This window comes from Oncorhynchus keta, chromosome 22 (assembly GCF_023373465.1).
Source record: "Oncorhynchus keta strain PuntledgeMale-10-30-2019 chromosome 22, Oket_V2, whole genome shotgun sequence".
In the NCBI taxonomy this organism is placed as follows: domain Eukaryota; kingdom Metazoa; phylum Chordata; class Actinopteri; order Salmoniformes; family Salmonidae; genus Oncorhynchus; species Oncorhynchus keta.
Genome location: NC_068442.1, coordinates 37,749,429 through 37,765,220, shown reverse-complemented (window position 1 = coordinate 37,765,220; position 15,792 = coordinate 37,749,429). Strand labels below are relative to the sequence as shown.

Here is a 15,792-nt window from a genome sequence, read left to right as displayed (position 1 = left end):
TGTGTGCATACACTAAAGGCGCGTTTACAGTGCCAAATTTTCTGTTTTAATATTTAATCAGTCAGGTAACTTCCTTATTCATTCTGTCTACACTACCACTTCCCCCACCATTGCAGTTGCTCCATTGTTGTTCTGTTCCCTTTCCAGAGAACTCTGAAATATGACGCTATCAGCAACCACATCTAAACCAGTGGCGGCAGGTTCCGTTTAAGATTAGGGATGACAATTTCTTTTCACGAGCTTGGCCTTATTTTTATTACAGCATGTTGGATGACTCATTCATATTCTATTCACCCAGTTCAATGTAACCGGTTTAGGCTACTACATGATACTCAAATTTTCCCTATACTCATCATGATGTTGCTACAACCTAGCCTATGAATGAAAGTTTAGGTGCACACAGGTCGAGACACATTTGAGATGACAGTGACACACTTACCTGCATCTAGCTGATATAGGGTGTAATCATTAGTCCAACAGTTGCAAACGAGTTTCTATTGGACAAATGCAGGTATATTTATCCCTGGTGTGTTCCGTTTGCTTCCCTTTAAGAAACATTTGAACAGAATTGGCAGAATAAATACACCCCATATCATGCGTAAACACAGTTCACTTTCATAGCAGCCATGTTGTATTTATCTTGCATCTATGCACTCTCCTCTTCCATTCGCTTGTGGACTTCAATGCACAACACATCAGCTGTGTAACCAGGCAAAAAAGACTTTCCAAGCCAAACCGCTACACACAGTTTACATCATTGTCACCATATTAGTCAGCATAGCTAATAGAACTAACGTGTTAGTAAACCCACTAATGGTATAATCATGCAGTAACGTTACGGTGTACAGTCAGCAAGCAGTTCCACCAGCGGGCCCAGGTGGCAATAAATGAGTAATACCAAAAAGCTTACCATGACTTGCAAGAGTTCCAGTGTCATAGCCAGCTAGCTAATATAGCATCCCTCTGCTTGAGCAGAGTGTTTCAGTAGGATAAACAAGCTAAGTAAGTGAAACTGAAGAGGAAAAAAATGACAATATTTCCATCTTGCTTCTCCTTCATTTTTGAAGAAGTTAATTTGTTAACTTGTTATGGCTGCAATCCCACTAACGGGATAAGTGTCATCAACAACCACTGAATAGCATAGTGCAATATAGGAAAACATAGCTTAGCCTTTTGTTAATCCACCTGTCGTGTCAGATTGTGAAATTATGCTTTACAGCGAAAGCAATCCAAGCGTTTGTATAAATGCATCGATCGCACAACAAAACATTAAGTACACTTAGCATCAGGTAGCTTGGTCACGAAAATCAATCAAATTAATCGTTTACCTTTGATCTTCGGATATTTTCACTCACGGGACTCACAGTTACACAACAAATGTTCCTTTCGTTCCATAAAGGTGATTTTTATATCCAAAATACCTCCGTTAGTTTGGCGCGTTGTTCAGAAATCCACAGGAAAGAGCGTTCACGACAACGTAGACAAATTCCAAATAGTTTCCATAATGTCCACAGAAACATGTCAAACGTTTTTTTTATAATCAATCCTCAGGTTGTTATAAAAATATATAATCGCTAATATATCAACTGCAAATGTCTTTCACAGTAGGAGAGGGAAAAGCAATACCTATCCAAACTCTGTTGCGTGAGCAAAACTCATGTGACCACTTGACGCGATGTCATCGTTCTGGCTCATATTTCAAAATAAAAGCCTGAATCTATGCCTGAAGACTGTTGACACCTTGAGGAAGCGATAGGAAAAGGAATCTGGTTCATATCCCTTTAAATCCAGCAAAGGGAGGCTATGGAACATGGAGTTTTCAAAATAGAAGCCACTTCCTGTTTTGATTTTCCTCAGGGTTTCACCTGCAATATCAGTTCTGTTATACTCACAGACATTATTTTGACAGTTTTGGAAACTTTAGAGTGTTTTCTATCCAAAACTAATATGCATATATTAGCAACTGAGACTGAGGAGCTGGCCGTTTACAATGGCCACCTTTTCATCCAAGCTACTCAATACTGCCCCTGCAGCCATAAAAAGTTAAACTGTTCAACTATTGTCTTTCTCTTTGAGTCACCTTGTTATACACTGCAGTGCTAGCTAGCTGTAGTTTATTCTTTCAGTACTAGATTAATTCTCTGATCCTTTGATTTGGTGGAGAACATGTCAATCCATGCTGCAAGAACTCTGATAGGCTGGAGGAAGTTCTCCAGAAGTTGTCATAATTACTGTGCAAGTCTATGGAAGGGGGGTGATAACCATGAGCTGCCAAGATTTTGTATTGAAGTCAATGGACTCAGAGGCGGACGGAAGCTAGCTGTCCTCCGGCTACCCTAGAGTGCTCGAGGCTACTGTAGCCCTTGGCAAAATAGTGTGTTTTAAGTGATTATATTTAGTATAGTTTTATCGAAAAATAATAACTTTTTCAAAATGAAATTCACTGAGAAGAGGAAGATCCTCTAGTCTAAACACAACTGGAGACATCCCCACCAATAAATTCTAGTTCCTTCGGTTTTATTTCCTCAAATGGAGATAACATACAGCTCAACTCAAGTTGTAAGTAATTAAATAGGAGCAAATTAGACATACTGGACATCAGACGTCCTTGAACTTTTACTGTTGAAATTAGTAGGCTACTAAATACTATTTCCAGTGTCACACGAACTCACATAATTTACTCAAGTGTTTCCTTTATTTTGGCAGTTACCGGTATGCCTACAGTGGGAAGGCGCAATGCGAGCCAAATATACAGCCTGTTGCATTGTGGCCATAGATATATTCATAGAAGGGTTTTGGAACCTCTTGCCTTGGCAATTTGAGAATTAAACCCCTCCCTCATTACATATATAGGGTCCTAGATTACAGATTAACAATATATATTCATTATAAAGGTTTTAATATTTTCCAGTCTTTCCTCATCTCTGCCTGAGAAATGTGTGACTGAGACAGAATTCTGCAGGGGAGTGTAAGAGATAAGAGACTAGTCAGCGACATTCCACTATAAATCGAGTGGACATTTACTGCTGAGCTTTTAGATAACACTAAAACACTTGTTTATATAGCAGTGAAGGCATGGTTTTGGTCTCATGAGTAGAAGGTAATGACATAGGCAGTGACATCACTAAGATATGACTGTAGGAATAAGAAAACAACTCGGACCCTTTTCTATTTTGCAGAACTTACTCTGAAACATGCTTGCTATGTTCCTGTTGTCAACTGTTTGGAATTGCATTAATAAAGGTTTTTGAATGATTTAATTGAAGATATTGTCTGAATGCTAATTTCACCAATGAGCCAATGATTGACAAGGAACAAGTAAAGAACCCCAACACCACCTATTTCGTTAATTTGTGTGGTATTAAAACATTCAGGTAATGTAAATTAAGTAGAATTGCATGAAATGTGTTTTGAAAAGGCACCAACAAAATGGAGACCCTGCTAACAAATGTGATTGCTTAATCCAGCCCTGGCCTCACTATATGAGTAGAGCAGTCAACACATGAACATGGATATTCACTACGTTGGTCTCTTTTACTTTGTCCCTATGGTTGTGAACTTAAATTGTGTGTTACAAATTAAAGACCACAGCAGCATATACAAGCATTGTATTGTCCTGTTATACAGCTCACATCATTCAATCCCAGACATTCCCAATTGCTATTTCCTCAGTACACCGACAGAGACGAAATCCAACAGCAGTCTGAGAGAAGGACATTAGTATTAAATATCAAACCCAACTTCTGAAGGGGTCTTCTGTAGTCTATAGGCACCCTGACCCTCCCATTGACTTAGAGTGGCAGGTACAGCACAGTTGACTGAAGCCGTATGTATGTAGCTGCGGAAACATGACAGAAAGTAGAATCTAAAAGGCCCAGTAAGACATGGCACGCAGCCCTTGACAAGTGTTGGTGGTTTTCATCCAGGAGGAAAGTGGCTAGGGCTGCTCTCATTTCCCCTTTGACAAGTGAAAGCAGTTCCTATACTGGGAGGAAATTGAGGGAGAGTCCATTTCCGACAAGAAGGCATTTCAAGGGACCATAACTGCATCAAAAGTGTTTTGTCCCTCGTTCCAGTATGTCTTTGAGTCGGTATAATTTCAATGAATAAGTACAACCCCCCCCCATTGAAGATTTAAACTAGAAATAATGAATTTGTACAAATCAAGGCACTTTTGACATTACATTGAGAACACTGTTCAGGTCTTCTCATAAGGAGACCTGGGAAAAGAAAGGTGCAATAACCTGCAGTTTTTCCCTCATGAAATCAAGGGCGTATTTCAAAAATAAAAACAAAAATAAAACATCCATGGAGTCCATGCGTCTGCACAAAATGGATTTAAATTGTCTCTTAAAAAACCACAATATATTTAATGTAGACAAAGTGCTTGGTGACACATCCTGTTTTCATCAGTCATAAGTCACAAGAATATAAAACACACGTCCATGATCGGTTTCCATGGCAACCGCGACACTAACGGACTGTATCCCCGAGGCTGTGGGGAGCGGCATAGATATGAAGTTCTATTGTGCCTCCTGTCTGTGTCAGGCCTCGTCTACATAGGTGACGTCTGGGTCTGAGAACCGTCTGAGGGCCTTGCTGGCGGTCTGGAGGCTCTGTGGAGTGGATGTGGAAAGGGGGAGGGAGGAGATGGAGGGAGGAGAGGGGAACAGGTCCTTGTCTGGGCTGATGTACAGGGACTGGATGCTGTCTTTGCGTCGGGCGGGCTGCTCCCGCCTCTTCACCAGGCTGAAGCCCCCATTGGCAGGGGGGGTGAGGTCCACAGTGGGGGGGTGCGAGTGGATGCCCGGGGGCAGCTTCACCGTGTCGGGGATGATGGGGCGGCGTCGTGGTAGCTGGAGCCGGGAGGTGGAGCCAAAGGCAACATCGGAGATGAGGTTTGGGGAAGAGGAACACCCCCTTGGGGACATAGGTCTCTGGGCCAGGTCAGAAGGCTTGGGAGGGCAGTTCGGCTTGGCCTTACTCAACAGGAAAACACCTCTCCCTGGAAGAGACGGATGAGAGAGAAAGAGGCTCATATCAATACCAAAACATGCCACCATGTAGAGAGCTCTATTCCAGTGGGCAGTCAGATAATTTAGAGATTAATATATCCCCCCCCCCCCAGATTATTTAGAATGGTTGCCTTTCTATTTTGTATGTGTTAACTATTGTATTAAAGCAGCTCTTTGGCGCACTATTTACTAACTCTCATAGGATAATTCTGCCTCAAATTCAGTTGACCAACCTCAACTCTTGTGTTTGGCGTGCAAGATCAAATGCGCCTATGTGTGGTCTCAATTAAATAGAAAGTTGTCTTTCCATGAAAATCAACTTCCTAAATATTATAGGCATTAGTTAAGGTTCCAACATTGACTGGAAATAAATATTAATGATAAGATGTATTTTTCTGCCTGCAAAATGTCCCGCTCCTAAAAGTTACTTTTGACTTTTTTCAAAGTCCGCCGGAAGTGAAATTAAATTTCAACTTAATCTGCCGATTGTCCGTAGGATTGGTCCTTATTCAGAGGGAAATTAAGAAATAAAAACATCTAATAGAACATAAATCAAACAGACTTTCCAAACGTGAGTCTGTTGTACATCCACTTCCTCTCCGCTTACCTCAAGTCCTGCACGTGCGCCACACTTGCACAAAAAAAAGCAAGAACTTGTGGGGGACTTGACATGAAGTAAGCAAAGAGGAACTGACCTCGCTGAGGAACTCCATATGTCTACAACAGACCCATGTTAATAAATTCTGGTTAATTATATGTTCCATTAGATGTTTTTTTCCTGACATTCCCCCCTGCATTAGGGTCAAGCCTACAAGACTATCGACAGAGTAAGTTAAAATTGAATAATATTTATTAAGGATCCCCATTACACTTCCTGGGGTCCAGCAACATTAAGGCAGTTATATAAAATTTTAAATATTACATAACATCATATTAAGTATGTTCCCTCAGGCCACTACTCTATCACATACAGAGCATTCGGAAAGTATACAGACCTCTTGACTTTTCCACATTTTGTTACGTTACAGCCTTATTCTAAAATGTTTTTATTTTATTTTTATTTTCCCCTCACCAATCTACACACAATAATACTTGATTTACATAAATATTCAGACCCTTTGCTATGAGACTTGAAATTGAACTCAGGTGCGTCGTGTTTCCATTGATCCTCCTTCAGATGTTTCTACAACTTCATTGGAGTCCACCTGTGGTAAATTCAATTGATTGGGCCTGATTTGGAAAGGCACACACCTGTCTATATAAGGTCCCACAGTTGGCAGTGTGTCAGAGCAGAAACCAAGCCATGAGGTCGAAGGAACTGTGCATAGAGCGCCAAGACAGGATTTTGTCAAGGCACAGATCTGGGGAAGCGTACCAAAAAATGTCTGCAGCATTGATGGTCCCCAAGAACACAATAGCCTCCATCATTCTTAAATGGAAGAAGTTTGGAACCACCAAGACTCTTCCTAGAGCTAGCCGCCCAGCCAAAGTGAGCAATTGGGGGAGAAGGGCCTTGGTCAGGGAGCTGACCAAGAACCCGATGGCCACTCTGACAGAGCTCCAGAGTTCCTCTGGAGATGGGTGAACCTTCCAGAAGGACAACCATCTCTGCAGCACTCCATAAATACATCCTTTATAGTAGAGTGGCCAGACGGAAGCCACTCCTCAGTAAAAGGCACATGACAGCTCGCTTGGAGTTTGCCAAAAGGCACCTAAAGGACCATGAGAAACAAGATTCTCTGGTCTGATGAAACCAAGATTTAACTCTGAATGCCAAATGCCACGTCTAGAGGAAACCAGGCACCACCCCTAAGCATGGTGGCAGCTTCATGCTGTGGGGATGTTTTTCAGTGGAAGGCAAGACAACGCAGGAGTGGCTTCGGGACAAGTCTCTGTTCCTTGAGTGGCACAGCTAGAGCACGGACTTGAACCCGATCGAACATCTCTGGAGAGACCTGAAAATAGCTGTGCAGCGACGCTCCCCATCCAACATGACAGAACTTGAGAGGATCTGCAGAGAAGAATGGGAGAAACTCCCCAAATACAGGTGTGCCAAGCTTGTAGCATGATACCCAAGAAGACTCAAGGCTTTAATCGCTGCCAAAGGTGCTTCAACAAAGTAGTGAGTAAAGGGTCTGAATACTAATGTAAATGTGATATTTTTTGTAAAAAATAATAATTTCAAAATAATTTTAAAAAATGTCTAAAAAGCTGTTCTTGCTTCATCTTTATGGCGTAGTGTAGATTGATGAGGGGGGAAAAATCAATTGTGGAAAAAGTCCAGGGGTCTGAATACTTCTCGAACGCACTCTTAACTACAGTACCAATCCATGTGTACGTGTGTCTGTCTCTTCACAATCCCCACGGTTCCATTTAAAAAATAATCTGATTCTACTGCATCCATCAGTTACCTGAGGTAGAATAGAGTTCCATGTAGCCATGGCTCTATGCAGTACTGTGCACCTCCCATAGTCTGTTATTGACTTGGGGATTGTGAAGAGACCTTTGGTGGCATGTCTTGTGGGGTATGCATGGGTGTCCGAGCTGTGTTAGTAGTTTAAAAACAGACACCTTGGTGGATACAGCATGTCAACACTTCTTACAAAAACAAATAGTGATGAAGTCAATCACTCCTCTACTTTGACCCATGAGACTTAAATGCATATTATTAATGTTAGTTCTCCGTGTACATAGAAGGGCCAGCCGTGCAGCCCTGTTCTGAGCCAATTTTAATTTTAAAAATTGACAGTAGTCCAGGTGCAACAAACTGGAGCCTGTAGGACCTGCCGATAATCAGTAATTTGTGTGATTGCTGTGTTTGAATTTCCTTCCCAATAAGCGTGCTGAAAGTGTTGTCAATTTGTTTACAGTAAAATAGCATTGTATCTGGTCAAACAAAACTTCCAAAAGTTTACTACGGGTTGGTAACAGGCTGATTGGTCGGCAATTTGAGCCCGTAAAGGGGGCTTTACTATTCTTGGGAAGCGGAATTACTTGTGGTTCCCTCCAGGCCTGAGGGCACACACTTTCTAGTAGGCTTAGATTGAAGATATGGCAAATAGGAGTGGAAATATTGTCCACTATTATCCTCACAATTTTCCATCCGCTAATCTTTCCAATGAAAAAATCCTTAAAGTAATTGGCAATATCAGTGGGTTTTGTGATGAATGATCCATCTGACTCAATGAATGTTGCAGAGTTTACCTTTTTGCTTATAATGTAATTCAAGGTGCTCCAAAGCTTTTTACTCCCATTCTTTATATATTTCTTTGTTTCATAGTATAGGGTCTTCTTTTTATTCAGTTTAGTCACATGATTTCTCAATTTGCAGTACGTTTGCCAATCGGTTGTGCAGCCAGACCTATTTGTCCTTCCTTTTGCCTCATCCCTCACAACCATACAACTTCTCAATTCCTCATCAATCGACGGGAATAAAACAGTTTTCAACTTCTGGCATCCGGCGGACTATTACTTTTTTTGTAAGATAATTCCCAGCAACCCCAGTGTGTAAAAATACTAGTGTTGCTAAAAGTAGCTAGTGTCCACTCCTATAATTTGCCAACTCTATCAAACTACGTCTACCCTATTGGCTGATACAACCCAATAATACCGATAACGTAATATAATGGGCCACGTGAGAATCTCTGGTATTTTAACCTATTTCTCAGGCTATTTTTGCACATTTTGATCTTGACTAGGGTGGCAAGATTGCTGGGACCGAGGCTGCAAAGCGAGCTGTATCACATACAGTTCACCTAAAATAACATCGCAGGACTGCGTCAGATTGGGGACCAGTTCTTGCAGGAGTGGGTGGGAGTCGGGCAAGAAGTCAGCGGGAGCGAGCACGGTATGAAAAGCAGCAGGAGCGGTATGAAGAAATCAGTCCCCCTCAGACCTCTACTACCCCCACCAGTTAGTCTGGTCAAAGTTCCTGCATGCTACACAGAGACTCATGCAAACATACAAAAACACACACACACACACATGTTGCTTGTAAACCGGGAGCCTCCAACCTGCTAGAGAGCAGACGGCACCTCCGCCAACCTCTTTAAATGCAGCACCACCAGCATGTCCATACCTGCACCAGAGACAGCAGGGACAGACAGGGGGCCAGGCAGGCCGATGAGAAACCCACAGGTGTGAATAGGTAGGAAAGGGGGCGGGGGACTATACCTTTAATACTGACCTTCGGGCTCCGAGTTGTTGCAGCGCTCGCCCAACAGGCTCTCCGAACTCAGCGATGCCTCAGAGTCCAGGTTGTCCTGGTCAGAACCAGGTTGCTCCAGTTCTGGCAGTCTGCAGGCCAGGTCCTCCCTGGGAAAGAGGGGGAAGGGAGAGAAAGAAAACAGAGGGGTCACAAATGTAACCAAGGGTTGGTTGGTGGATCACAGGCATAAAATATAACCATTGGATATGGGTGGTCCTTCAAAAAAATATATATACTTGTCACATACATGGTTAGAAGATGTTAATGCGAGTGTAGCGAAATGCTTGTGCTTCTAGTTCCGACAATGCAGTAATAACCAACGAGTAATCTAAGCTAACAATACTACAACAACTACCTTATACACAAGTGTAAAGGAATGAAGAATATGTACATAAAAATATGAATGAGTGATGGTACAGAACAGCATAGGCAATATGCAGTAGATGGTAAAGAGTACAGTATATACATATGAGATGAGTAATGTAGGGTATGTAAACAAAAGTGGCATTGTTTAAAGTGGCTAGTGATACATGTATTACATAAAGATGGCAAGATGCAGTAGATGGTATAGGGTACAGTATATATATATATATATATATATATATATATATATATATATATATATGAGATGAGTAATGTAGGGTATGTAAACATTATATTAAGTGGCATTGTTTAAAGTGGCTAGTGAAATACATTTTTCCATGATTAAAGTGGCTGGAGTTGAGTCTGTATGTTGGCAGCAGCCACTCAATGTTAGTGGTGGCTGTTTATCCAGTTGGATATAGGGGGCGCTCTTTACATTTTTGGATAAAAAACGTTCCCGTTTTAAACAAGATATTTTGTCACGAAAAGATGCTCGACTATGCATATAATTGACAGCTTTGGAAAGAAAACACTGACGTTTCCAAAACTGCAAGGATATTGTCTGTGAGTGCCACAGAACTGATGTTATAGGCGAAACCCAGATAAAAATCCAATCAGGAAGTGCCGCATTTTTTGAAACCGCCTCATGCCAATGACTCCTTATATGGCTGTGAAGGAGCTCGGAGTCAGCTTACGTTTTCCACGTTTTCCCCAAGGTGTCTACAGCATTGTGACGTCTTTTTAGGCATTTCCATTAGAGAATGGCTGCAAGAGACCATATCGGGCGAGTGGTCGCATGGTGTCTCCCGGAGAAAACCTTGCGTAAAATACTGAGGTAGCCATTTTTCCAATCGTTTCTTATGAGAAACCAACTGCCTCGACTGATATATTATCGAATACATATGTTAAACACCTTGAGGATGGATCCTAAACAACGTGTTTCTGTCGATTATTATGGAGCAAATTTTGAAAAAAAGTTTGGCATTATAGTTTTTCTACTTCCGGGTTGGAGCGAGCGGTCGCATTCGCACTTCGGTCCGCAGGTAGTATAACTTTTCATTACATTTCATTACATTTCATTATAGTACAACGGTTTGATTTGTCTAATCTTAGCAATTTCTTCTTAGCTAGCTACATAGCCGTCTTTGTATCAAAGATAATTGCGTAATTATCGTATTTCGTCGTCCTAACGTAGTCTACACTGCTATCTGCCCAGCAGCTAGCCAGCTAGCAAACGTCCACCGTCTACCGTATAGCAGCACTGTAGAAACTATTACACTCAACTGAACGACTTGATTAGTGTAGTGTTAGCTAGCTACATAGTTGTCTTTGCCGTCTTCGTATCCAAGATAATTGTGTAGTTTAGAGTGTGTAGTCTTAGAGTGATTATCTTAATTTACCGAGGTTAGCTAGCCAGCTATTTGTCGTCCTTAACGTAGGAGACACTGCTAGCTAGCCAACAGCTAGCCAACGTCTTCCGAATAGAACTTCCCACTCAACAACCCGGTCGCATTCCGCTTCGCTCCACAGGTAGTATCACATTTTCATTTCATTTGGTTTGATTTGTTTGATCGTAGCTAGCTACATAGCTAGCTACATAGCCGTCTTTGTATCAAAGATAATTGTGTAGTCTAGAGCGATTTTCTAGGTTAGCTAGCCAGCTATTGTCGTTCTTTTAACGCAACATAACGTAATCAACACTGCTAGCTAGCCAGCTAGCCCCCGAATAGCAGCACTGTAGAAACTATTACACTCAACGGAACGACTTGATTAGTGTAGTGTCAACAACGCAGCCACTGCCAGCTAGCCTACAAAGTCAACAACGCAGCCACTGCCAGCTAGCCTACTTCAGCAGTACTGTATCATTTTAATCATTTTAGTCAATAAGATTCTTGCTACGTAAGCTTAACTTTCTGAACATTCGAGACGTGTAGTCCACTTGTCATTCCAATCTCCTTGCATTAGCGTAGCCTCTTCTGTAGCCTGTCAACTATGTGTCTGTCTATCCCTGTTCTCTCCTCTCTGCACAGACCATACAAACGCTCCACACCGCGTGGCCGCGGCCACCCTAATCTGGTGGTCCCAGCGCGCACGACCCACGTGGAGTTCCAGGTCTCCGGTAGCCTCTGGAACTGCCGATCTGCGGCCAACAAGGCAGAGTTCATCTCAGCCTATGCCTCCCTCCAGTCCCTCGACTTCTTGGCACTGACGGAAACATGGATCACCACAGATAACACTGCTACTCCTACTGCTCTCTCTTCGTCCGCCCACGTGTTCTCGCACACCCCGAGAGCTTCTGGTCAGCGGGGTGGTGGCACCGGGATCCTCATCTCTCCCAAGTGGTCATTCTCTCTTTCTCCCCTTACCCATCTGTCTATCGCCTCCTTTGAATTCCATGCTGTCACAGTTACCAGCCCTTTCAAGCTTAACATCCTTATCATTTATCGCCCTCCAGGTTCCCTCGGAGAGTTCATCAATGAGCTTGATGCCTTGATAAGCTCCTTTCCTGAGGACGGCTCATCTCTCACAGTTCTGGGCGACTTTAACCTCCCCACGTCTACCTTTGACTCATTCCTCTCTGCCTCCTTCTTTCCACTCCTCTCCTCTTTTGACCTCACCCTCTCACCTTCCCCCCCCTACTCACAAGGCATGCAATACGCTCGACCTCATCTTTACCAGATGCTGTTCTTCCACTAACCTCATTGCAACTCCCCTCCAAGTCTCCGACCACTACCTTGTATCCTTTTCCCTCTCGCTCTCATCCAACACTTCCCACACTGCCCCTACTCGGATGGTATCGCGCCGTCCCAACCTTCGCTCTCTCTCCCCCGCTACTCTCTCCTCTTCCATCCTATCATCTCTTCCCTCTGCTCAAACCTTCTCCAACCTATCTCCTGATTCTGCCTCAACCCTCCTCTCCTCCCTTTCTGCATCCTTTGACTCTCTATGTCCCCTATCCTCCAGGCCGGCTCGGTCCTCCCCTCCCGCTCCGTGGCTCGACGACTCATTGCGAGCTCACAGAACAGGGCTCCGGGCAGCCGAGCGGAAATGGAGGAAAACTCGCCTCCCTGCGGACCTGGCATCCTTTCACTCCCTCCTCTCTACATTTTCCTCCTCTGCCTCTGCTGCTAAAGCCACTTTCTACCACTCTAAATTCCAAGCATCTGCCTCTAACCCTAGGAAGCTCTTTGCCACCTTCTCCTCCCTCCTGAATCCTCCTCCCCTCCCTCTCTGCAGATGACTTCGTCAACCACTTTGAAAAGAAGGTCGACGACATCCGATCCTCGTTTGCTAAGTCAAACGACACCGCTGGTTCTGCTCACACTGCCCTACCCTGTGCTCTGACCTCTTTCTCCCCTCTCTCCAGATGAAATCTCGCGTCTTGTGACGGCCGGCCGCCCAACAACCTGCCCGCATGACCGTATCCCCTCTTCTCTTCTCCAGACCATTTCCGGAGACCTTCTCCCTTACCTCACCTCGCTCATCAACTCATCCCTGACCGCTGGCTACGTCCCTTCCGTCTTCAAGAGAGCGAGAGTTGCACCCTTCTGAAAAAACCTACACTCGATCCCTCCGATGTCAACAACTACAGACCAGTATCCCTTCTTTCTTTTCTCTCAAACTCTTGAACGTGCCGTCCTTGGCCAGCTCTCCCGCTATCTCTCTCAGAATGACCTTCTTGATCCAAATCAGTCAGGTTTCAAGACTAGTCATTCAACTGAGACTGCTCTTCTCTGTATCACGGAGGCGCTCCGCACTGCTAAAGCTAACTCTCTCTCCTCTGCTCTCATCCTTCTAGACCTATCGGCTGCCTTCGATACTGTGAACCATCAGATCCTCCTCTCCACCCTCTCCGAGTTGGGCATCTCCGGCGCGGCCCACGCTTGGATTGCGTCCTACCTGACAGGTCGCTCCTACCAGGTGGCGTGGCGAGAATCTGTCACCTCACCACGCGCTCTCACCACTGGTGTCCCCCAGGGCTCTGTTCTAGGCCCTCTCCTATTCTCGCTATACACCAAGTCACTTGGCTCTGTCATAACCTCACATGGTCTCTCCTATCATTGCTATGCAGACGACACACAATTAATCTTCTCCTTTCCCCCTTCTGATGACCAGGTGGCGAATCGCATCTCTGCATGTCTGGCAGACATATCAGTGTGGATGACGGATCACCACCTCAAGCTGAACCTCGGCAAGACGGAGCTGCTCTTCCTCCCGGGGAAGGACTGCCCGTTCCATGATCTCGCCATCACGGTTGACAACTCCATTGTGTCCTCCTCCCAGAGCGCTAAGAACCTTGGCGTGATCCTGGACAACACCCTGTCGTTCTCAACTAACATCAAGGCGGTGGCCCGTTCCTGTAGGTTCATGCTCTACAACATCCGCAGAGTACGACCCTGCCTCACGCAGGAAGCGGCGCAGGTCCTAATCCAGGCACTTGTCATCTCCCGTCTGGATTACTGCAACTTGCTGTTGGCTGGGCTCCCTGCCTGTGCCATTAAACCCCTACAACTCATCCAGAACGCCGCAGCCCGTCTGGTGTTCAACCTTCCCAAGTTCTCTCACGTCATCCCGCTCCTCCGCTCTCTCCACTGGCTTCCAGTTGAAGCTCGCATCCGCTACAAGACCATGGTGCTTGCCTACGGAGCTGTGAGGGGAACGGCACCTCAGTACCCCCAGGCTCTGATCAGGCCCTACACCCAAACAAGGGCACTGCGTTCATCCACCTCTGGCCTGCTCGCCTCCCTACCACTGAGGAAGTACAGTTCCCGCTCAGCCCAGTCAAAACTGTTCGCTGCTCTGGCCCCCCAATGGTGGAACAAACTCCCTCACGACGGGGGACAGCGGAGTCTATCACCACCTTCCGGAGACACCTGAAACCCCACCTCTTTAAGGAATACCTAGGATAGGATAAGTAATCCTTCTCACCCCCCCCCCCTAAAAGATTTAGATGCACTATTGTAAAGTGGCTGTTCCACTGGATGTCATAAGGTGAATGCACCAATTTGTAAGTCGCTCTGGATAAGAGCGTCTGCTAAATTACTTAAATGTAAATGTAAAGTATTTTTCGGTCGATTTCTCAGCCAAGCAGGGTGCAGCCTACAAAAATATTATTTTTGGAAAAAAGGAACATTTGCTATCTAACTGGGAGTCTCCTGAGTGAAAGCATCTGAAGTTCTTCAAAGGTAAATTATTTAATTTGGTTGCTTTTCTTATTTTTGTGAAAATGTTGCCTGCTGCCAGTAGAGCTTGGCATAGCATTATGCCATGATAAACTTACACAAATGCTTGTGTAGTGTTGGCTGTAACGCATATTTTGAAAATCTGAGATGACAGTGTTGTTAAAAGGCTAAGCTTGTGTTTGAATATATTTATTTCATTTCATTTGCGATTTTCATGAATAGAAAAAGTTGCGTTATGGTAATGCACTTGAGGCTATGATTACGCTCCCGGATACGGGATTGCTCGTCGCTAGAGGTTAACAGTTTGATGGCCTTGAGATAGAAGCTGTTTTTCAGTCTCTCAGTCCCTTCTTTGATGCACCTGTACTGACCTCGCCTTCTGGATGATAGAGGGGTGAACAGGCAGTGGCTTGGGTGGTTGTTGTCCTTGATGATCTTTATGGCCTTCCTGTGACATCGGGTGGTGTAGGTGTCCTGGAGGGCAGGTAGTTTGCCACCGGTGATGCGTTGTTCAGACCTCACTACCCTCTGGAGAGCCTTACGGTTGTGGGCGGAGCAGTTGCCATACCAGGTGGTGATACAGCCCGACAGGATGCTCTTGATTGTGCATCTGTAAAAGATTGTGAGTGCTTTTGGTGACAAGCCAAATTTCTTCAGCCTTCTTCACCACGCTGTCTGTGTGGGTGGACCAATTCAGTCTGTCCGTGATGTGTACCCCGAGGAACATAACTTACTACCCTATCCACTACTGTCCCATCGATGTGGATAGGGGGGTGCTCCTTCTGCTGTTTCCTGAAGTCCATGATCATCTCCTTTGTTTTGTTGACGTTGAGTGTCAGGTTATTTTCCTGGCACCACAATGCCAGGTCTCTGACCTACCTATAGGCTGTTTCATTGTTGTCTGTGATCAGGCCTACCACTGTTGTGTCATCAGCAAACTTGATGATGTTGTAGTTGTGTTTGGCCACGCAGTCGTGGGTGAACAGGGAGAGGACTAAGCACACACCCCTGAGGGGCCCCAGTG

At 44.5% G+C, this 15,792-nt stretch overlaps 1 protein-coding gene across 8 annotated transcripts in view; it reads right to left on the bottom strand.

Moving 5' to 3' along the window:
- Window positions 1–3,591: 3,591 nt before the first annotated feature.
- LOC118401423 (unconventional myosin-IXb-like) overlaps window positions 3,592–15,792 on the bottom strand; it is a 120,198-nt gene continuing 107,997 nt past the window's right edge. For 4 of the 8 annotated variants that reach the window (XM_052475139.1, XM_052475141.1, XM_052475140.1 and 1 more), the window contains 2 exons: window positions 9,202–9,329; window positions 3,592–5,005 (listed from right to left, as the gene is read on the bottom strand). In XM_052475139.1, the coding sequence (XP_052331099.1) occupies window positions 4,545–5,005; window positions 9,202–9,329 (589 nt within the window). In that variant the 3' untranslated portion in view covers window positions 3,592–4,544. Of the gene's footprint in view, window positions 5,006–8,999; window positions 9,094–9,188; window positions 9,330–15,792 lie in introns of all 8 variants that reach the window. The other 4 variants (XM_052475145.1, XM_052475146.1, XM_052475144.1 and 1 more) reach the window with 3 other exon arrangements.